Below are 23059 nucleotides of genomic sequence, written 5' to 3' on the forward strand. Positions count from 1 at the left end.
CTTGAGTCCCCCTGCTGGCCAGTGCAGAAGCTGCAGTCAAACAGCCTACCTCCCCATCCTGCCGGCTTTCATTGTCACCCGGACCCCCTCCCGACCCTTGACCTGGAGAAGGTGGGGTCTGTACAGGACCCAGCCGCCTCTGCTTCAAGCCTGTGCTAAATGCAGCAGGAGAGACTGCTCCACGACCCTCTGTATCCCTATGCCCAATTCCCAAAGCCTGGGAAAGAGGCTGTGAGGCTGGGACAGCTGCTCTGATTGGCTGTGAGTGATGTCATTTCCGGCCAACCACAGCCCTGCCCCCTCTCTGAGCCAGCAGGGCCTTCTTGGGGCCGCTAGGTCCAGTCCCCAGCCTGCTTGCCAGTTTGGATACCAGGTTTCATTAAGCGATAGAGCCCTATACCAAGATTAGGGATCATTGCAATTGTTATATGTTTAATATTATATATTAATCCTCTACTTTTAGGGGAGTCGGTATAGAGCTGCACTTCCGTAAGATGGCCCCCTCCTTGTGGGCAGTGATTCTCACCCACCTACTCTCCTTTTCTGTTCTCTCTCTCTTTTTTTTTTTTTTTGTCTTTTCAGGGCCGTACCTGTGGCATATGGAGGTTCTCAGGCTAGGGGTTGAATTGGAGCTGCAGCTGCCGGCTTACACCACAGCTACAGCAATGCCAGATCTGAGCCATATCTGCAACCTGCACCACAGCTCACGGCAACGCTGGATCCTTAACCCACTGAGCGAGGCCAGGGATCAAACCTGTGTCCTCATGGATACTAGTCAGGTTCATTACCACTGAGCCATGACGGGAACTCCCTTTCCTGTTCTCTCTTGATTGCATTGTCCTCTGCAACCTCTACTCTCCTTTCCTGCGATCAGGAGGAGCTGGCTTAGGTGACCCTCCTAAACCCCTCGATGACCATTACGAAGCCACCCCTCTCATAGACCAACCCCCGGCCCTCATACCACCTTCGACTGGGGGCCCAGCCTTGGTCATCTCAGTGGCGTATCTCCCTCCCACATCTCCCCCTCCATCTCCCACCTAGTCTGGGTCCCAACAAGAAACCAGTTCAGTGAGTGAGCTTCCCAGTGAGCTATGTTCTTCTGCTGCTTCTGCCACTTGGGAGCACTGCCTGGGCCTTGCCTGTGGCACAGCAGCATCTGTCTCGGCTTGTGGTCCACTCTGACCTTCGGGACTTTTGCCACCAAGCTTCCATGCATGTCTCTTGGGAAATACACCCTGTCCACCCCCAACTCTGTTTCCTTTCTACCCCCACTTCTGACCCATTTATTTGCCTCTTGAGGGCCCACCTCTCTTCCTCCACTGTTTCAGCCCCCCCCCCAATCCTGAGATGCTGTCCACTTCAGACCAGGGCAGAAGGGTCGGGGGCCGGCATGGACCAGGCCAGCTGCTGTTCATCCGGGGACAGAGCTGCCATCTGCCAAGCTGATGGTCCTCGCCAGCCCTCCCCCTGTGTCCGTCCCCTCCCAGGGCCCATGTTGTGGGCCCGTCCTTTTGTTTACGCAGCCCCCGCCAGACCCCTTAAATTGCCGTTAATGTTTCAGCGTAACGAATTAGTCTCTCATCACGAATCAGGCTTCGAAATGAGGGAAAAAAGCCCCGGTGAGGCCATCCTCGGAAATTGGGGTCATTCTCATTTGCAAAGCGGAGGATCGGAGCCCCGTAATGCGGGCAAATTTATTCCAAGGCAGGAGCCCCGGCGTGATTAGGCCCTTTGTAATTATCGCTCCAAGAGATTCCACTCCAGCCGCCCGCCTCCCTCGTGGATTAGCAAGCGAGTCGGAAAAATACACAGGATTTAATTAGAGGCAAATTAAAATTGGTAATGAAATCGGGCCAGTTGCAAGTGGCAAGAGTTGGAAGGGAGAGAGGGAGAGGGGCTCTCCAGGGGCACGGCTGCCCGCCCAGCCTGCTTTCTTCCCCGTTTAGAAAATGTAAAGGGGAGACAAGGATGGAGATGGGGGGTGGGAGCTGGGGGTGACAGGTAACAGGGACAGGGCCGGCCGGGAGCTGAAGCTGAGAGAGCAGAGCCAAGGGACAGGAGCCAAGGACATGGCGGGGGCTGGGCGGCAGCTAGGGCCCTAGTCAAGGCTCCCAGGGGGTTGGGCCGAGCACCCCCGCCCTCGCCCCAGCGTCCTACAAACCAGATGACCTCAATTCCTGAAGTTCTCCTGCCGGGAGGAGGTGGGACCGACAAGGTGACTTTCCTCTTTTCCCTCCTCTTCCTGCTGTACAGCCATTAAACCCATGCTCTCCTTTCACCCAGCCTAGCTATGGGAACACGCATGTATTTGGCCTCTACTGTATACTGCATGCTCTGAGCCACAGCCCAAAGTCAAAGCTGTCCTGTGCCAAGGGCATCAAGAAGTTTTCAGTGAGGCTTCCTGAGTTATCCCCCAAACTTTGACAGGCTCAATGGCAACTCTGTGTGCACCTGAGATAAGGTGTCCCAGGCTTGCTGAGGTGCCAGGGCCTGAGTGTGATCTCGTGCCCATCAGGAGCCCTAACAGGCACCTGTGTCTAATTAATGATGATGGGGAAACAGATTGCTAACTAGGGCTCATTCAGTTGGTAGGCAGCTTCCCAAAATGTGGCAGGGAGGAGGGAGCAGATGGCACAACGGGGTGTTGCTGGTGAAGATGCTGGGAGCCCCGGCTCCAAGGGCAGAGGGGGTCTTCTGTGCTCCCCACTCTGCGCATCCCTGGGCCGGGAAAGGTGGGACCAGGTGGGACCTGAGAACCCCCCTGTCTGTGCTCCCCTGGGGTGGAGGCGGAGCCGGGCTCTGAGCATCTGCTTCTTGTCACTACACCCCCAGAACGCGGTGCGACACAACCTCAGCCTGCACAAGTGCTTCGTGCGTGTGGAGAATGTCAAGGGCGCCGTGTGGACTGTGGACGAGCGAGAGTACCAGAAGCGGAGACCGCCAAAGATGACGGGGTAGGTGGGCTTGGCCCGGGGCAGGGGGCACCTCTCTGCACCACATCCCACTGTGGGGCGGGAACAAGGGGCAGAGGAGCCCAGGAGAGCGGGAAGTGACAGGATTAGGCAGAGGACATTTCTGTCTTGTTCTGCCCTTGCTTCTGACTGCAGGCAGGAGTTGAGGGGAACCTGGCACCAGAGAGAGAGACAGGCCCAAAGTAGCCATGGCCAGAGCTGGCACATGGGAAGATGGCAGCCATATGGCCGTTGGTGAGGGCGCTACCACCCCCAGAGCCACCCTCCCCATCTTGTCACAGGATGAGCCAACGTGTGAAAGGCCTGGGGCCCCATCTCTTCCTTTTACAGGGAGAGGAGGCCCAGAAGAGGGCAAGAGGCTGGAGGGAGGTCACACAGCAGATTCCTGGCAGAGGTGGGTCTCTGACCTCTGCCAGCAGCACTTGCAGGGAAAGTGAGGAGCGTGGGGGAGGGCCACAGCCTCCTCTTTCTCGGCTCCCCCTCTGATACTGGCCGCCTCCCCAGCAGGGCTCCCCCAACAACCCACACAGACGGCCACTCGCCCATGAAGAGGGAGAGATGGGTCTGAAGCAAGTTAGATGGACGTGGGTGCCTATTCCCCTCAAAGGTTCCTTCTCTCTGCGCTCAGGCGCTGTGGAGGCCGGGGCAGGGTAGTCTCTGAAAAGGGAAGGAAAGCTGTCCCCTTCTGAGCGTCCCCCTCATGCCAGCCACAATGCCTAGTATCTTCATTTCTTAGTATCAACTTGGAATCAAGACCTGGGTTCAGGAGTTCCCCTTGTGGCTCAGCAGGTTAAGAACCCAGTATAGCATCTGTGAGGACACGGGTTTGATCCCCGGCCTTGTTCAGTGAGTTAAGGATCTGGCGTTGCCGTGAGCTGGGGCGTTGGTCGCAGATGTGGCCCTGATTGAACCCCTAGCCTGGGAGCTGCGTATCCCCTGGGGGTGGCTGTCAAAAGGGAAAAAAGAAGACCTGGGTTCGAACGACATCTCTCCTCACCAGCTGTGTGACCTTGGCCCCGTTCCTTAACCTCTGTGAGATACTCTCTCAACTTTGAGTGGTCACTGTGGAAGGAGAGCCTGGAGCCATCGCTTTTCCTGACGCAGCTCCCCAACACTTTTCTGTGCAGAAGAGCCTTTGGTTTGGAGCATGTGGGGGCCCGGCTGAGCACGTGGGTCATTAGATGTCCCACAGTTCAGGATGACAAGAAAGTGGATTTGGGAGTTCCCATTGTGGCTCAGCAGAAATGAACCCAGCTAGCATCCATGAGAATGTGGGTTCGATCCCTGGCCCCGCTCACTGGGTTAAGGATCCGGCATTGCCGTGAGCTGTGGTGTAGGTTGCAGATGCAGCTCAGAGCTGGCATTGCTGTGGCTGTGGCACAGGCTGGCAGCTGCAATTCCTATTCGACCCCTAGCCTGGGAACTACTTCCGAATGCTGCGGGTGCGGCCCTAAAAAGCAAAACAAAAGAGAGAGAGAGAGAGAGACAGCGTGATTTTACAGGTCCGGAAGTGGAGGCTGTCATTCGGACCTTGCTGAACTTCGGGACATCCCGACTGGCAAGGAAATGCTGGGCAGCATGCTGTGAAGACAGACGCTGGGAGGGATCCGGTTCCCACTGTTCGGCTCTGAGGCCTGGGGCACATCCAGACCCCCGGGGAACCCCAGCAGCTCACCTGGGAAGGGGGCTGTCAGGACCTGCTGTGCCAGGTCAGCGGGAGGATTGACTGAGATGGGGCAGCCGACTCCAGCCTCCCAGGCGAATGCAGGGGACAGTCCCTGGCGCAGAGCAGGTCCTCTGTCAGGGTCAGGGTGTGCGTGAGGGGTAAGCCAACGAATGAAGCCAAGGCTGCCTTCTCTTCCCCCAGGAGCCCCACCCTGGTGAAGAACATGATCTCAGGCCTCAGCTATGGAGCACTTAACGCCAGCTACCAGGTAGGACTGGCCTGGCCCCCCACTTCCCTCCTGCACCCCAGCCTTCCCCAAGGTGGGCAGAGCCAATGGCAGCCCCTTCCCTGGCTCGTCTGCGTCGGGGGGCGGGGATCTGTCTCCCGGGAAGGGAACACACCCAGCCCAGGTTCTCAGGAAAGCTGGGGGCAGGTCAGGGTTGAGGCTCCAGCCTGGGGCGGGCTGCTGGCACACAGACACGCAGGAGGCCCCCGAGAGGTGGGGAAGGGACAGCCCTCAACCGTGTGGTGTCCACCGACCGGCCCCGACTCTGTGCCCTCCAGGCTGCCCTGGCCGAGAGCAGCTTCCCCCTCCTCAACAGCCCTGGCGTGCTGAACCCCGGCTCCGCCAGCAGCCTCCTGCCCCTCAGCCACGACGACGTGGGCGCCCCCGTGGAGCCGCTGCCCAGCAATGGCAGCAGCAGCCCCCCTCGCCTCTCCCCACCGCAGTACAGGTGAGCCCGAGGCACAGGCCCCAGCCCACCCCAGGGCCCCCCAGACACCTACTCCCCCACCTTGTCACCTCTGGCACAGCTGTCTCCCCAGGACTAGGGGCCCCTCTCTCCCCTCCCCTGTATCCTCTTTTATTTCCACCCCTTCTCCATCCTCTCATCTCCCCTCCTCTCTCCTTCCCAACCAAAGGCAAGCTCTGTCCCTCCCAGCATCTCCCTCTCTCTGAAGAGCACCCTGGGGAGACTAGACCTGAGAAGTCAAGCCCCAGCAGCTCAGAGATGACCGGGGTTCTGGGGAGGCAAGCTCTCACACGCCCCAGCGCCCCCAGATTCTGGGGAGTTCCCGTTGTGGCTCAGCAGGTTACGAACCCCACTAGTATCCATGAGGATAAGGGTTTCATCCCTGGCCTTGCTCAGTGGGTTAAGGATCCAGCGCTGCTGTGAGCTGCCAGCGTAGGTCCCAGATGTGCCTGGGATCTGGCGTTGCTGTGGCCTAGCCGGCAGCTGCAGCTCCAATTCAACCCCTGGGCATATGGGAACTTCCCTGTGCTTCAGGTGTGGCCCTAAAAAGAAAAGAAAAAAAAAAAAGCAAAGTCCCCAGATTCTGGATGCCTTCTGGGGAGGGAGCAGGCAGGGGAAGGCCCCCAGAGTGCCCACATCCCCTGTGTCGCAGCCACCAGGTGCAGGTGAAAGAGGAGCCAGCCGAGGCGGAGGAAGACAGGCGGCCGGGGCCCCCTCTGGGGCCCCCCAACCCCAGCGCGGTGGGGCCTCCAGAAGACAGGGACCTGGAGGAGGAGATGCCGGGAGAGGAACTGTCCTAAGGGCCTTGGGGGCAGGCAGGGCAGGGGTGAGACCCCTCCCTCGGGAACCCAGGCCCCACCTACCCCACTCCACACCCCGCCCGCACCTCAAGGCACTTGCAGGACTCAGGCCAGCAACTCCCAAGGTGACCTGACCTACGACACTCGGGGTGGGCAGGGACGGGCTGCCCCCGAGGGGACACGGAACCCCTGGTCTGGGACCGGCAGAGGACACGGAGGGCCCAGACCCCTCCTCAGCCCCTCCCCTACATCTGAATCCCGCCTCCCCCCCAACCACCAGCAGCAGCAGCAGCAGGGCCCCCCTCCCCCACCAGCTCGCCCCCACAGGGCCCCTCAGCGCCATGGAGACCCGCAGGCGGGGCTAAGCCACCCTCTCAAACCCAGGGCCCCCACACCTGACTCTGGCTGTGTTTTCTGGCCAGAGGCCTCCCCTCCCTAATAATCCGCACCTTTCCACCTTATCCTCCGAACTGTGAAGAGGTAGCTCCACCCTACTCCTACCCCCTCCCTGGCCTGGGGTGGGGGCGCTGAAGTCTCGGAGCAGCCCGGCAGAAACCTGCCCTCCTCAGCGGTGCCCATTCCGAAAGCCGCAGCTGGGATGGGACAAGTCGGGACAAAGTGCCCTGGGCGGGAAGGGATGCATGGGAGCGGGCAGCAGGCTTCCAGCCCCTCCCCCAGGCTGAACTGGGCCTCCACCCCCGTTTGCGGGGTGCTGCTCCCCACGCCAGGGAGCGGAGGAAGAGGCCCTTGCCAGGTGGAGCCCCCAAAGGCAGCCGAGCGACCCTTGAGGCTGGAGTTGGGACCAGAGGTGGTGCCAGGACCGCGGGGAAGCATCCACCTCAATCCTGGGGAAAGGCCAGGCTGAAACCAGGCCTGAGGGGCGGGCAGGACGAATACGGTGGCAGCTGTGACTCAACCGGTCACCCCCACCCCACCCTTCAGGTCCCCTGTGCGGTCTTTCCTTGCCGGCCCTCAGCATCCCTCCCCTCCACCCCCCACCCCACCCCACCCCCAGTTACACGGATGACCAAAGACCTTTCTTATGCCGGAAGCAAAAACCAAAACTTTTTGTTGGCTTTTTCCTTTGTCGCCTCCCCCGGAGTCCCTGCTCCCCCAGCCCCGGGCTGGAAGCCCTCCCTCACTTAAGTTATTGTTTTAAACCAAAGTTTACAGTGTCTGTTGGTGGCCAAGACCCTCTCTCCACCCTTCCTCCCCCTGCACCCTGAGGACCCTGGGACTCAGAAGAAGCTGGGGGCCCTGCTCACCTCCCCTCTGCTCTTGCCCAGCCTGGGGGAGGAAAGAGGGCAGAGGGGAGGAGCCGCAGCCCTCAGCACCCCGCGGGGTTCTCATCCCCTTTGGGCAGTGGGCACGGGGGAGCCCTCTTCCCAACCCTGGGCTGCTTCCTGGGGGCTCTCCAAACCCCCCCCCCTCCAGGACCAAGTCCCCCATCACACTGGGAGTGTGGATTCCAGCAAAGGCGCTGGAAAAAAAGACTCTCCACAGACCCCCTATGGGGGACCCCAACCTAGGGCCAACGCGGGGTGTGTCGATACTTCGGACCGTCCGGGCCCGGCCCCTTTGCTGAGAAGACTCCTTGGACGATTTCTCAAAAGAACCCCACATACACCCCCTCACAAGCCACCCCTCCCGAGGCAGGGGGCCCTCCGCCCTCTCCCCTGTGTACTCCCCACCTGTGTTCTGTTTGACCAGCACAGAAATATTAAACGTCCTCTATTCACCGGGCCCTGCGTGTGTCACCAAGGTGAGGGAGGGCAGGGGCGGGAAAGCGCTAGGACTGCTCTGGACAGCCGGGGGTGGGGGGTGGTGGTGGTGGAAGGAAGGGTGCCCCCGACAGTGGGGGCTTCTGAAGGGGCGCTTCCTGCGTTGGCAGGAGCCAGCTTGTGCCCTGGACATCGCCACATTCACGGCCCAGGCCTGCGGGTTCCTCTCTGCTCTCCCCCCCCCCCCGCCCCCCCCGCTGCCCCTCATTCTTCATTTGGCATCCCTGGGTATCTGCCTTCAAACCCCGTCTCCATCATTTCTGTTTTCTCCAAAAGGCGTAACTCGTTCGGTTTGAAAGCCAAGTTCCTGCCCCGTGTTTTCAGCAGGGAGTAGACGGCAGGATGGATCTGGCCGCAGGGCCGCGGCCCCTGCAGACCCCTAACTATACCCGGGGCCTCTGAGTCCGTCACCCGTCTTCGTGGGGGCTACTGGGATAGGGGCGTGTGTGGCAGGGCTCTTTAGTGGGTGCATGCCCACCCCTGCGTGTGTTGTTAGGGTGCTGGTGGGCTTGCATCCCCCCCCGAAAAGGGTTATTCTAGGAGTTCCCATCGTGGCTCAGTGGTTAACAAGTGCAACTAGGAACCATGACGTTGCCGGTTCGATCCCTGGCCCCGCTCAGTGCGTTAAGGATCTGGCGTTGCTGTGAGCTGTGGTGTAGGTCACAAACGCGGCCCAGATCTGGTGTGGCTGTGGCTGTGGTGTAGGCTGGCAGCTACAGCTCCGATTCAGTCCCTAGCCCGGGAACCTCCATATGCCACGGGTGCAACCCTAAAAAGCAAAAGGAAAAAAAAAAAAAAAAAAGGCTCAGCCCCACCAGGTACCAGTACCCCCACACCAAATCCCAGCTCCCTGCCCGCTGGCCCTCCTCACCAGGACAGCCCCTCTGCCTTCTCAGACCCCAGTGCCTGTCAACCTGCTTATCTGCCAGGTTCCTTCTCCCAGCCCTGCTGTCACCCACCTCAAGGGCAGGGCCCAGGAAGGAGTGCATACTTGGGGGAACTGCAGAGGGAGAGGGGAAGGCATTGAGAAAGCAGCAGACCTGGAGTCAGCTGCCCTTCCCACAAATCACCAAACTGCTGGAACTTTCCCAAAGCCAAGCTTGAGGGAAGTAGGGCAGGAAAGAGCCAGCAGAATCTGGAGGATGAGCCTCCGCTGACTTCTGGGTCTCAGGCCTGTCTTGGCCTTTCCTTCTGTCTGTCTCTCCCCACTGTCCACACCCCCCGTCCCCCGGCATCCTAATCCTTGGGATGCTGGCATAACATCTGGGCTGCACCCCCCGGCCCTCCAGAGATGCTCAGCCTAGGGTGTTCAAGGCCTCGCCCTCTGGCTCGCCCACCAGACACCCTGGAGAAGCAGCACCCTGAGGATTGAATCTGCCCTCCCTCCCTGAAGAGGCTGGAGTTCTGGGCAGTAGAACGAGCTGCACATAATCTGTGTGCACAGCGGCGTTCTCCACAATGCAGTAAAACAGCGACCCTCCATTTTACTGTGCCCCCCCCCCTTCTTCCGGACCCACTAGCCTTCTAGAAAGCCACCAGAGAATCCAGAGGTGTTGGCTGCCCAAATCGCAGCCCCCTACTTCCAGACTGGCCCTGGGAGCATCCTTCCCGCATCAGAGACCAAAGGAGCAAGACCGCACCCAGCTTCACTTTCAGGACTGTTTTTCCAGTGGTCTAACGTCAGTTTCTCCAGCTTCAACTAGAGTCCCTTTTTAAATCCCTCCACACAGGGAGATGGCAAATGTCTGGTAGTGCATTTGCACGTGAAGATCTCGCCCAGGCATTGGCAGAGGAGAAGGTCTTAGAATATAAGAAACAGGAAGCTGCTGTGGACCGCCGGCTTCTGAGTGCATTGGGCCTACGACTAATTTCCTTACTGATCTGACAGATCCCACGTGGGACGGCTCTTCCTCACCGCCCGTCATCACATTACCTTCTAAATAACCACCAACTCCCCTACCCCGCCCCAATCATGTTTTGTTGGGAAGTTCTGCATGCTGTCCAGCCTCTGCTCCCCACTGTTATGCACAGATATTAGGGGCAGGCTGTTAGTTCTGGCCGGCTGCTTGTCCTGGTCTGGGTATTTCTACACTTAATAGGGAGAAGAGAAGCTACATTTAGAAACTGTTCTCGGACTGGCAAAAAAAGAGGGGGTGGACATTCCAAGCTGGACATTTTGAGGAGGAGAAGATGGCACTCTGGGCTCCGCAGAGGGCAGAAGCTTGCCCTCGCACTCGGAAGGCTCTTCTCTCCCAACCATTAACGGGCACCCTTAGCCAACGCCTTTGCCGGTGACCAGCAGAGGGCGCTTTAGACAAAGTAGACTTTCTGCTCTTCAGGCAAACTTGCCTTCAGAGGAGAATGGGAGGTGGGGTGTGGGGAGGGGGCGCTTAGCTTCCTGTGAGAATAACATCCCTACACCCCCATGTCCTGGGAACCCCAGGGCAGAAAAGGGTTCCTTCTGTTGTTTGGGGGCTTCCAGACTGCCCCCCCCCACCGCCGCCCAACTTGGGACCTACGAGGCACCCTGAGCAGAAAGAGGAGAGGTGAGAGCCTTCTGGAGACGCCTCTGGAGTCTGGTACACTGGGCACAACAAAGGGCTCAGTTAAGGTCATTAACAGTAATGATAATCACTAACTTTTAATGAGCTCTTATCACGTACCACACACTATTCTAGGAGCCTGACAGTTCATGTAGTCCACACAGCAACTCTGAGTTCGATACTGTTAGGATCCCCATGTTACAGATGAGGAAGCCCAGACTTGGAACTGGAGGTTAGCAAATGAAGTGCTAAGAATGAGGAGTCCAGTTTGCAGGGCGGGAAAGGAAAGGGGTGGCCGTGTGGCTGAGACTCAGCTTTCCAGTGACACTATTCACTTTGTCCCCCCACCCCCACCCCTTCCTGGATCCTCCCAAAGGGGAAACTGTGGTGCAAAGCCCCTCAGAGCCAGGAATCAGGCCCTGGCTCCAGAATCCCCAGCTGATGCTCTCTAGGCAGTGAGGTAAGTTGGGGACCAGAGTGTCACTGAGGGATGGAGGGAACCAGAGAAAGAAGGCAGAAATGCCCCATAAAAATCATCACCCTTAAAAAAAAAAAAGTTCCTGTCATGGCACAGTGGAAATGAATCCAGCTAGGAAACATGAGGTTGCGGGTTTGATCCCTGGCCTTGCTCAGTGGGTTAAGGATCTAGCATTGCCGTGAGCTGTGGTATAGGCTGGCAGCTATAGCTCCAATTGGACCCCTAGCCTGGGAACCTCCATATGTCACAGGTGCTGCCCTAAAAAGCAAACACGTATATATATATATTAGAAATTTTATAAAATATATATAAAATCAGACAGGTGGGGGGGGATTCCGCTAGAATATGGAATCAGAACAGTGAAGGCAAAGAGGCCCCTGGGGGTGGGGGGGAAGGAGGGATTCACAAGGGGGGACACACACCCCCCTGAGCACGTGCACAGACACACAGGCACCACACGTGATGCTAATCAGCTACATTCACACCAAGAGGTCCCTTCTAAAGCCTGCAATTATCCCATGGCCACTGAGGGCAGGGACACATGCCACACACTAGTCACAGTGATATCCCATCACACAGGCCCACCCAGGTCCCCTTCACACCTGCAGTCGGCCTCCACGTCGGGTTCAAAAGTTTAGACAAACAGCCCCTCCCAAGAAGGTGGTCACGGTGACAGCTGAGACTGAAAGGCCCTCTGTCCTGCCGTGGACAGGGTGTGGGGGTGGAATTAACAGGGGCGGTACGGGGTGGGGTGAGGGTTCTGGAGCTCCTGGCCCCGAATAGAAGGCTCTACCCCTGCTAGGAGTCAGGGCCCCTCCTGCTCTCAGACCTGGAACTCAGACTGTCTACATCAAATGCTGCCTGGGCTCTGGAACGAGCCAAGCATGGGGACAGCGGTGGGTGTACACTAGAGAAGCACAAGACTCCACTCCCAGAGAGCTGGTTCTCTGGCTGGGAAGCTGATGGCGATCAGCCAAGCCTCAAGTCCAGCAAGGAGAAAGTGTGGGCACTGCAGTGTTTCAGATCCTGCCTCTGCTACTTGCCAGCTCTGTGGCCTTGGGAAAACATCTTGACCTCTCTGGGCTTCAGTATCCTCATCTGTAGACTAGGATGAGGTGATCCTCAACTGGCCTGCTGAGAAGATCAATGATACAACATAAAAAGTGTGCCTAGGAGTTCCTGTTGTGGCTCAATGGGTTAGGAACCCAGTTAGCATCCATGAAGATACAGGTTCCATCCCTGGCTCGCTCAGGGGATAAAGGCTCTGGCATTGCCATGAGCTGTGGTATAGGTCCCAGATTCGGTTCAGATCTGGTGTTGCTGTGGCTGTGGTGTAGGCCGGCAGCTGTAGCTCCGATTTGACCCCTAGCCTGAGAACTTCCATATGCCGCAGGCGCGGCCCTAAAAAAATAAAATAAAAATGTGCCTTGTGCATTTTAGGCCCACAAGACATAATAACTATTAATAAAATGTAGTCTTGGATGCCAGTTTCCACAGGGAGTTGGGGAGACCCGTGCATTCCTTGAGGACTCCCTGGAAGAGGCTGCATCTGGGAAGGGGAAACTTGGGTAGGAAGCCGAGAGAAGAGAGAGAGCCTAGGCTTGGAGAGGGGCCTAGATGTGGCATCAGGAAGGTTCACATTGCAGAAAACAAAGGGCTGTGTCAGGAGGCGGGGGCCGGGTGGGGACAGGCAGGGGCAGGAGAGCAGTGGGCTGACAGGAGCCCCTCCCACCACTGTCTTCGGCAACCCACCTCTCCAAATTCTGGCACCAGGCTGGGCCCTGGGCAAGGGCGGGGCAGTTTCCTTATCTACAAAAGGGTGATAAGAATCCTCGACTTAAGAAGATTGAGGGGAGGATAGATGGAGGATCGGCTATGAAGCTGCACTCCGAGGCCCACCTGTGCGTAGCAGCCCGAGATGCTGCTGATAACAGATTCTGAGACGCAAGGCCTGTGTCCCTGAGGAGTTTACATCCGAAGGGAACAGTCTTGTACTTCAGCGAATCCATCAGTGAGCTTGGCAGGGGCCCAATCAGTGGTTCCATCACCACAGGCCTTAGCCTTCAGAGGGGTTCCGAGCAGGCTTCTTGGGGAAGATAAGGCACAGGAGGAGCCTCGAGACAAAGATAAGACTTAGCGGGAGAGCTTGGTTCCTGGGGACGAGCAATGAGAGCGGAAGCGGGGTGGGTTACGACATCTGGGGGAGAGCCACGAAGGCCGGACGGCCTGCAACCCTAGGAGATGGTACTGGAGAGGGAGCCGGACTGTGTAGGGCCCAAAGGCAAGCTGGGGGTCCAAGCTGCTGGCACCCAGGAGAGGGTTTAGAGCAGAGGGGAAGCTGCCGACAGCAGAAGCAGGGAGAAAATAGCTGTGCAGCAAATGGGCTGAGCTGGGGCTGCAGGGGCTGGTTAGGTAGCTCCTGGGGTTGTCCTGGTGTCAGGTGATGGAGTCCTAACTAGGGAGCTTGCCTTAGAGAATAATATTAGAGAGGCTTTTTGGTTTCTTTTTTTTTTAATGTCTACACCTGTGACATATGGATGTTCCCAGGCTAGGGGTCGAATCAGTGCCGCAGCTGCTGGCCTCTATGCTGTAGCTTGCAGCAATGCCGGGACCTGACCCCACAGAGCAAAGCCAGGGATCGAACCCGCATCCTCATGCATACTAATCAGGTTCTTAACCCACTGAGCACAACTGAAACATTAGAATGAACAGCCTGAACCTACCCAGAACACAGATTGGGACTTGACCCCACGTACCAGGACTTAAACCCAGCCAAAACCTAGGATGGGACTTGAACGCACATGCCAGGACTTAAACCCAGCCAAAAGCCAGATTGGGACTTAAACCCAGAGTTTAAAATTCAAGTTAGTAACCCTGTGTCTGGACTCACCAACGCCCAGGTTCTTTATGCCTCCACGCAGAAGAAATTCCGATTGATTGGGATAGGACGCTTATAAGAGGTGCAAGGAAGCTCTGCCCAAGGATCTGGTGAGCCACAGTTTTATCATCCAAGGGGAGTGGGGGTCGGAAAGGCCCGCCTCTTCCTTTCCGGGAGCAGTAGCTCCTCCTTAGTATCTGGTAAGGTGTGTATTCAAATCCGCTGAAGGGCGTCTTCAAACTCTTGCCCTCGGTCTGAATCTGAATGCAGGGCTCATCCCATCCCCACCCAATGACCTGAGGCAATTCTCGAATCTCCACTCGTTAAGCAAGCCTGTCTTTTCTTGAACTTAACAGTGGTCTCCCAGCATCCCCCAGGTTTCCCTCTTCATCTATGATCCCCTATTGGGACTTCAACACCTGTGGCTACTCTAGCCCTATCACAGCGGAACTCCAGGGAGGCTTTTTAAACAAGAGAGAAGATGGGACCAGGTGGCTACAGGAGAGAGGTGAGGTCTGGAAGGACCTCAGCTGGGTGTATCTGAAATGTCTAGTCACAGGAGAGGGGGGACATCCAGGGTGGCACGGTTTCATAATGGAATATTAGGCTGCAGAGAAAAGGAAGACACCAGAGCTACCTGTCATCAGCAGGTTACATTTGGGGTGGGGGTGGAGTGGTGGAAATGGCAGAAAGATCCAGAGTGCTGCCATTTACATAATGCTTGAAAACATGCTATACAGCAGGTCCTTGTTTCCATACAAGCGAGTCACCCGAGAGCATACGCAGTCCTGCTACTAATCTTCACTGAGCCTCCATCTATACCCAGGCTAGTCCACGTGCCATGGGGAATGCTGAAGGGAAGAGCTGGGCATAAGCCCTGTCCTCAGGGAGCTTACAGGATAATTTGGGAAAGAACACGGACAGGTAAAGAAGGAAAATAAAGAGTCCCTGGTGGCTCAGTGGGTTAAGGACCTTGCATTGTCACTACTGTGGCACAGGTTCTGTCCCTGGCCTGGGCACTTCTGCATGCCACAGGCATGGCCAAAACTAATAAATAAATGAAAGAAGTAAAATAACACATCAAAGTAAGGCAATATGCAAAAAGGACATACACTTTTCCTTTTTGCTGTGAGCAATTTTTGGTACAAAGAAGGTCCTTCTAATGACACTTTCAAGGAGTTTAATTATTAAAACGATCTTCCCATAAAAGTGTTATTAATACGGCGACAACGAAGACAGCAGCATAGAAAAGAACAGACACAGACAATTAATGAAGTGTAACCATATAAAGTCAATCATTTATATATTCAACAGCTATTGAGAACTTTTTTTCCAACTTTAATTAGCACTTACTTTTTGCGGAATTTATTCCTGGGTCATGAGTTTTTGTTTCTGCATCTTCTCCCAGAATATCTTTTTTCTCTGTGCAACCTCCTCTTCTGATTTAGGAACAAACTGTCCTGTTCCAGTGAGGAACATCTCAATGTGGCAGGGAGAACTCACATAAGGGTTGATCTGACCGTGACCATGAGCTCTGTAAGTCCTGGGCTACTTCCTGGGGGCTTTGTTCACCCGGATGTGCTCCATGACCACAGAATCTACATCTCAGCCCTTAAGTTCAGCATTACTCTAAGCACCTTTGAGCAGGTGCACTGAACATTCAGCGCTCTCTGGACCATTGACCCTGTGTCCAGCTGCACTGCTCAGCCTGGGCGTGGCCACCAGCTCTGCCATTGTAACGACAGAGTGGTTCACGCCACTTCTGTACAGGGACATCTTTTTTTTTAATTTTCTCATTTTCTTTCCTTTCTTTTTTCTCCTCTTCCTCCTTCTTTTTTGGGGGCTGCACCCATGGCATTCAGAAGTTCCCAGAGCTAGGGGGTCAAACTGGAGCTGCAGCTGCCATCCACAGCCACAGCCACGCCAAGCTGCATCTGGGCTGCACCCGGGTCTACGCCACAGCTTAGGGCAGCGCTGGATCTTTAACCCACTGAACAAAGCCAAGGATCAAACCCACCTCCTCATGAATATAAACCCAGGTTCAAAACCTCCTGAGCCACAACGGGAACTCCTAAAGTGATGTCTTTCAGATACATGGCAGCTTTTCAGATATGCCTACCCTTATGGCCTGGGCAGTTTCACGAGTGTCCTTAAAGTGAACTCAAAGATTCAAACCTCTAGGAGTTCCCATTGTGGCACAGCGGGTTAAGGATCCAGTGTTGTCACTGCTGTGGTTCAGGTCACTGTTGAGGCATGGGTTAGATCGATCTCTGCCCCAGGAACTCCCATATGCTGTGAATTCAGGCCCCCCCCCCCCAAAATCGAATCTCTATTTTTTTTTTTTTTGGTCTTTTTTTAGGGCCACACCTGCAGCATGTGGAGGTTCCCGGGCTAGGGGTCAAATCGGAACTGTAGCTGCTGGCCTACTCCACAGCCACAGCAACGCAGGATCATAGCCGTGTCTGTGACCTGCACAACAGCTCATGGCAAGCCTGGATCATTAACCCGCTGAGCGAGGCCAGGGATCAGACCCAAGTCCTCATGGATATTAGTGGGGTTCATTAACCGCTGATCCAAGATGGGAGCTCCAAGAGTCGAACTTCCTGATTTGTATAATTTTGTGTGTTTTTCTGGGTTAAGCGAACATTTCTCAGAGGGCATCTCAGGCTGCTTACCGGAAAAGCATCTCTTAAGGACTTCATGCCTACAAGACACCAAACTAAGCCCTGAATGTACATGACGGAAAAGCTACAGTGCCGCCCCTCCAAGAATCCCAGAGAGACAGATTTGTAAGGTGAAAAATAGCAACATGAATTCGCTTTGAGTTTGGACACCCGGAAGAGAGTGTAGGCAAGTTCCCTGGGGTGACTGGGGAAGCTCTGCGTTGGGGGCAGCATCTAAGCTGACTAGAGAGGTGCACGGGCAGAGGGGACAGAGCCGGGAAGGGGCCAGTGTATTCAGAGTGGCCGTGCCTGCGCCCACCAGTGGTGGCAGGAGGACTAGGTCAGGAGCAGCTGATTGGAGTCATGTTGTGCAAACTCACCTGCCTGACTCAGAAATTGGGACTTTTGTCTCTAGACAAAATATTTTTGAGCCCTGAATGACAGGACCGTGGCGAGTTTGTTTGAAGACATTGTGAAGGCAGATGCAAAGGGGAAAACTTGACCATCACCCACAAGCCATTCGTTCAGGCTTGGGTGTTAGGGTGGCAGCTGTGAACAGAGGAAAGAAAACGGGAGGGACCCCAGAGGAAGAAAGAAGGGGACGCAAAGGTGCAGAGGACCCTGGGACGTTAAGCCTTAGGTAACAGAGCAGCAGAAGCCACTGGCAGAAATCAGGACATTCAGAGATGGAGCTTATTTTGCGGAAGAAGATGGGAGGGAGCGGGGTCTGGGTCAAGCTGAATTTAAGGAGATGACAGAAAATCCAATTGGAACCACTTTTTTTTTTTTTTTTTGTATTTTTGTCTCTTTATCCTTTTAGGGCCGCACCCGAGGCACATGGATGTTCCCAGGCTAGGGGTCCAGTCAGAGCTGCAGCTGCTGGCCTACATTACAGCCACAGCAACGCGGGATCTGAGCCATGTCTGCAACCTGCACCACAGCTCACCGAAAGGTTGGATCCTTAACCCACTGAGCCAGGCCAGGGATCGAACCCATAAGCTCATGGTTCCTAGTCGGATATGTTTCCACTGCGCTGTGACGGGAACTCCTAGAGCCACTTCTAATGCTCATGCGTTTACCTTCGGGCCAACCTGAATCTGCTAAACACTAGCAGAGGGACTTTCTTTTAAGGTGAAGACTCATAGAAACAAATAGAACAAGGGAGAAGACAACAGCAAGAAGTTTTGGAAGCTGGAGAGAAGATGGGCAGAGAATTCTGAGGCCTGAGCCAGCCTGAGGGCAGCTGAGAGGCAACCCGCCCTACATGAGGGTCTCCCACTCAGGGGCCCGGAGTCAGGGGCTGGTTAGCAAGGGTTACTTCTGAAAAGAGGGATGAGGGTGAATTTTTAAAAGTAAAAACCAAGTGGTTGCAAGGGGTTGGGAAGAGCAAGGGATGAGTAGGCAGAAGCACAAAGGAGTTTTAGGGCAGAGAAAATACACTGGGAGTTCCCACTGTGGCTAGGGGGTTAAGAACCTAACTGGTATCCACAAGGATGTGGGTTTGATCCCTAACCTTGCTCAGTGGGTTAAGGATCTGGCATTGCCGCAAGCTGTTACGTAGGTCACAGATGTGGCTCGGGTCCAGTATTGCCATGGCTGTGGTGTAGGCTGGCATTTGCAGCTCTGATTTGACCCCTAGCCTGGGAACCTCCATATGCCATGGTGCAGCCCTAAAAAGACAAAAAAAAAAAAAAAAAAATACAGTTAAGTCTATTTAAAAAAAAAACAAGCGCACTAGTTGAAAGTCATCTGGAGCAGTTCGTTCTCCAGATGCCCTCCCCTACTCTGTGCAGGCAGGTCCCTTCCCCTCCCTATTCAAGCAGGTGAGATGCATATTCTGGAGAGGGTAAAATGGGGGGCTTTTGGTCTGGGGGACACTGATGTAGTAGGGGCAGAGCCACTACAGGGGGGTTGGGTGAGAGACTCTCACATCAAGAGTTTCAAAAAGGCAGAGACAGCAAAGGCCCACCCACAGCTGCAAAGCTTTTAGAGCTCCATTCTTCAACAGAAAGTCAAATATTTGCAGACATATGAGGAAAGCATCTAACATGAAAAACAGAGATCAAAGCAATCGGATGAAAGCAATTTGTTTTTTATTTTTTATTTTTATTATTATTATTATTACTTTGTCTTTTTGCCATTTCTCGGGCTACTCCCGTGGCATATGGAAGTTCCCAGGCTAGGGGTCTAATAGGAGCTATAGCCACCGGCCTACACCAGAGCCACAGCAATGTGGGATCCGAGCCACGTCTGCGACCTACACCACAGCTCACGGCAACGCCGGATCGTTAACCCACTGAGCAAGGGCAGGGACCGAACCCGCAACCTCATGGTTCCTAGTCGGATTCGTTAACCACTGCGCCACGACGGGAACTCCTAGACATTTTTTTATTTTTATTTTTTGTCTTTTTCATGCCACACTCCAGACCTATGGAAGTTCCTAGGCTAAGGGTTGAATCGGAGCTGCAGCTGTCAGCCTACGCCACAGCCGTAGCAACATGGGATCCGCATCTGTGACCTACACTGCAGCTTGAGGCAACACCAGATCCTTAACCCTCTGAGCAAGGCCAGGGATTGAACCCACAACCTCATGATTCCTAGTCGGATTCGTTAACCACTGCGCCACGACGGGAACTCCGGATGAAAGCAATTTGGAGGATACTGTTGTACAGACAGAAGGAAACTTTCTACAAATTATTTATTCTCAGAGAAATAAAAAACTGCATCTATGAAATAAGAATAAAATGACAGGAGTTCCTGTCATGACTCAGGGGTAATGAATCCAACGATATCCATGAGGGTTCAGGTTTGATCCCTGGCCTCGCTCAGTGGGTTAAGGATCCAACGGGTCGGCCCTGAAAAGACCAAAAAAAAAAAAAAAAAAAAAGATAAGATAGTATAAAGATGAACATTCAGGAGTTCCCTCATAGCTCAGTGAGTTAAGGATCTGGTGTCACGGCTGTGGTTCTGGTTATGGCTGTGGTACAGGTTTGATCCCTGGCCTGGGAACTTCCACATGCTGTATGACCAAAAAAAAAAAAAAAAAAAAAAAGATGAACATTCAGAGGACAAAATGAGGTCTTAGAAATTAAAACTGTAATGGCAATGAAAATTAAACAGGGGGATTGGAAGTTAAAGATAACCTCCCAAACTGTAGCAAACAAACAAGCAAAAATAATAAATAAAGAAAGAAGGGAAACAGAAAAAACAATGAAAGGAAAATCCCTTAAAGAGCACTTCAAGAGCATTTCCCAGAACTGATGGACATGAATTTCCGTTTTTTTTGTATTTTTGGGGCCGCGCCCACGGCACATGGAGGTTTCCAGGCTAGGGGTTAAATCCGAGCTGTAGCCAACCTATACCACAGCCACGGCCACACCAGATCCAAGCCGAGCCTTCAACCTACACCTACACCTTGGCACATAGCAATGCCGGATCCTTAACCCACTGAGCGAGGTCAGGGATTAAACCTTCGTCCTCATGGACACTAGTTGTGTTTGTTATTGCTGAGCCACGATGGGAACCCCAGAGTTTCCAAACTGAATAAGTCGGAGTGTATAAAAATGTGGAGTTCCCGCCATGGAGCAGTGGGTTAAGAATCGACTGCAGCAGCTCAGGTCACTGTGGAGGTGCAGGTTTAGTCCCCGACCCGGCTCAGTGGGTTAAAGGAAGACATAGGTTACAGCTGTGGCTTGATTCAGTTGTTGGCCCAGAAACTTCTATATACCACGAGTGCAGCCATAATTATTTTATTTTATTTTATTTTATTTTTTGCTTTTTAGGGCCGCACTTGCAGCATAGGGAGGTTCCTAGGCCAGGGGTCCAATCGGAGCTACAGCTGCCAGGCCTACGCCACAGCCACAGCAACTCAGGATCTGAGCTGCGTCTGCGACCTATAACACAGCTCATGGCAATGCCGGATCCTTAACCTACTGAGTGAGGCCAAGGATCGAACCCAAAACCTCATGGTTCCCAGTTGGATTTGTTTCCACTGTGCCACGATGGCCATAAATAAAATAAAAAAATAAATAAAATAAAAAGGACCCTCACCAAAGCACAGCATTGTGAAATTTTAGAACACTGGAGACAAAGAAGATGCTACAAACTTCTAGAGAGAAAGCTGAGTCATATGAAAGGACCAGGACTCAAAAGAGCATTGCTTCTTCAATAGCACTTTTTTTTTTTTTTTTTTTTTTTGGCTGTGCCACCCATGGCATGCAAAAGATCCTAAGCCAGGGATCAAATGTGAGCCACAGTAGCGACCCAGGCTGCTGCATTGACAATGCCAGATTCTTAACCTGCTGCAACCACAGAACTCAGAAGATGATGGAGTTCTAAGGGATTTTTTCCAACTTCAAATTCCATGCCCTGCCAAATTATCAGTTAAATGTAAAATAAAAACATGTCAAGACATGCAAATGCTGCCCACACTGCAACTCCCGTTACCATTTCTCACAGCAGGAGGGTAGAGAATGAAAAATAAGGAAAGGGAAGCAGAACGTCAACAGAAGAGAGACATCTGGATCTGTGCCAGGAGTAGAGAGCAGCCAGGTTCCCCTGGAGGGGTCACAGGGCCCTGGGAGAGACGTCCTCAAAAAGATGAGATGGACGGAGTGCCTAAAATTTGGATAGAGGGAGATGGGATCCGCACTAGCAGGGAAGAGTTGGCGACTGAACCACAAATGTGTATAAGGAAAATTAGGCAAATAAAAAAGGGCAGTTCACTCCAGAGAGAACAGAACATTGAAATAATAATGACATACTACATGGTTTAGCTACAAATAACATTTAGTTCTAAAAATGAAGACACTGAGGGAGTTCCCGTTGTGGCTCAGCAGTTTAAGAACCGGACTACTATCCATGAAGACACCAGTTCCATCCCTGGACTTGCTCAGTGGGTTAAGGATCTGGTGTTGCCGTGAGCTTCAGTGTAGGTTGCAGGCGTGGCTTCAGATCCCATGTTGCTGTGGCTGTGGTGTAGGCTGGCAGCTGCAGCTCTGATTTGACCCCTAGCCTGGGAACCTCCATATGCAGCAGGTGCAGCCCTAAAAAGAAAAAAAAAGAGAGAGAGAGAGACATTGAGTCTCCATCTAACCAAGAGAATGAAGTAACCATATTGGGAGAATGGAAACACAGAAAGGGGTCCTGGGGGAGGATTCTGATGAGAAGGGTGGATTAAAGAGAATTTAACCTACATCTTATAGAGCGAGAATTTAATTGGCACCTAAAACTGAAAAATCAAAAAGTAGCAATGCCGGTCTCTTTTCCGCAGATACGTGAGATGCTAAAATTCAAAGGAATCATCTAAAAGAATTGAGAGCGGCTGTGCCTGGGGAGTGGTGGTGCTGGGGGTGGGGGTGGGGTGGGGGGGTGGGGGGCAGGGAGCCAGGACACAAAGCTTTCCTCACAAAGCTGGTAGAACTCGATTCTTTCAACCACAGCACGTAGCCCTCTGTGTTCTAATTCCACTATTATTCACCTGCCTCTTCTAGAAAGTGAGCTCTGCAAGGACAGGAATCAGCCCCATCCATCTTGCGGCCCCAGCGCCCAGCCCCGTACCTGTCAGACAGCAGCCCCTCAATTACGTGTTTGTGGGATGAGTCATCATGGGTTCAAGCCCGGAGGGAACTTTCATGTCAACCCTATCATTTTGCAGTTTAGAAACACTGAGGCCTGCCAAAGACGGGGTGGACTCCTCGGCTCCGGTGGTGAGTGACAGCTCCAAGGCACCATTGTCAACTCCTGGATTCTCTGTCCACCCTCCCAGAAGCGGGAAGACGAGCGTCCCAGGGGAAGCTCCTAGCAGAGCCGTGTGGCACTTGCCCACACCTGGAGAACGGCATCTCCTAGAAGAGGGGGTGACCACCTGGCTACTCCCTCGGAGGCCCCACTGGAGCTCAGAGTTCAAGATCACACCCCCTGGCTGCCATCTAGAGATCAGGAAGCTGCCATCAACAGCTGGGAAGCTACAGAACAGCCCCTGAGAAGCTGCAACCAAAAAACCCAGCACATTTTCTCCACCTTTCCTGGGAGCAAAAGCAGCCCCCAAAGGTATTCAGCGCTGCTTCCAAATTCCACCCAATGCATCCACCTCGGGGAGAAACCAATTTGCACCCGGATCCCTTTTACCAGAGAGAGTTTTTTGAGAACTGTGGCTTCAGCTCTCTGACATCTGTGAGAAGAAAGGTGGACCAGAGGTTGGGAGCGACAGGGCACAGCCCCCCTCTGTTGATTTCACGTCCTCCCTCTGATCTCCCCGTCTGTCCTGGCCACTGCACCAGAAGCACCCCTTCTCTTCCCCAGCCTCTAAGGAAGGCCCGCCTGCCTGTTAGTAAACTCACCCAAACAGATGCGTGAAGGAACCCCTGGCCACCCAGCTCTGAATCCTACCGAGGGCTCTGCAAGCCCCAGGAAATATTTATGTTGCTAAGGTCCCCTCACATCCATCTAAGTAGCCAGGATCGAGGCGGGCAGGGAGTCTCCGTTTAGCTTGTGACTTTCGAAGATCCTCTGGCAGGATGCCAGT

At 54.2% G+C, this 23059-nt stretch overlaps 1 protein-coding gene and 1 long non-coding RNA gene across 11 annotated transcripts in view; one reads left to right on the top strand and one right to left on the bottom strand.

Moving 5' to 3' along the window:
* Window positions 1–7933, top strand: part of FOXP4 (forkhead box P4) — a 50847-nt gene extending 42914 nt beyond the window's left edge. For all 10 annotated transcript variants that reach the window (XM_084968055.1, XM_084968045.1, XM_084968050.1 and 7 more), the window contains exons 14-17: window positions 2833–2954; window positions 4840–4906; window positions 5203–5372; window positions 6043–7933. In XM_084968055.1, the coding sequence (XP_084824181.1) occupies window positions 2833–2954; window positions 4840–4906; window positions 5203–5372; window positions 6043–6190 (507 nt within the window). In that variant the 3' untranslated portion in view covers window positions 6191–7933. The remainder of the gene's footprint in view (window positions 1–2832; window positions 2955–4839; window positions 4907–5202; window positions 5373–6042) is intronic.
* Window positions 7934–20280: 12347 nt separating this feature from the next.
* LOC146401546 (uncharacterized) overlaps window positions 20281–23059 on the bottom strand; it is a 30351-nt gene continuing 27572 nt past the window's right edge. The window contains exon 4 of the long non-coding RNA XR_014810128.1: window positions 20281–21497. This is a non-coding gene — a long non-coding RNA (uncharacterized LOC146401546). The remainder of the gene's footprint in view (window positions 21498–23059) is intronic.

Source organism: Sus scrofa, chromosome 7 (assembly GCF_054392235.1).
Source record: "Sus scrofa isolate SSC_HxYL_T2T_F1_AM1 chromosome 7, Sscrofa_HxYL_maternal_Yorkshire_Landrace_v2.0, whole genome shotgun sequence".
Lineage (NCBI taxonomy): Eukaryota > Metazoa > Chordata > Mammalia > Artiodactyla > Suidae > Sus > Sus scrofa.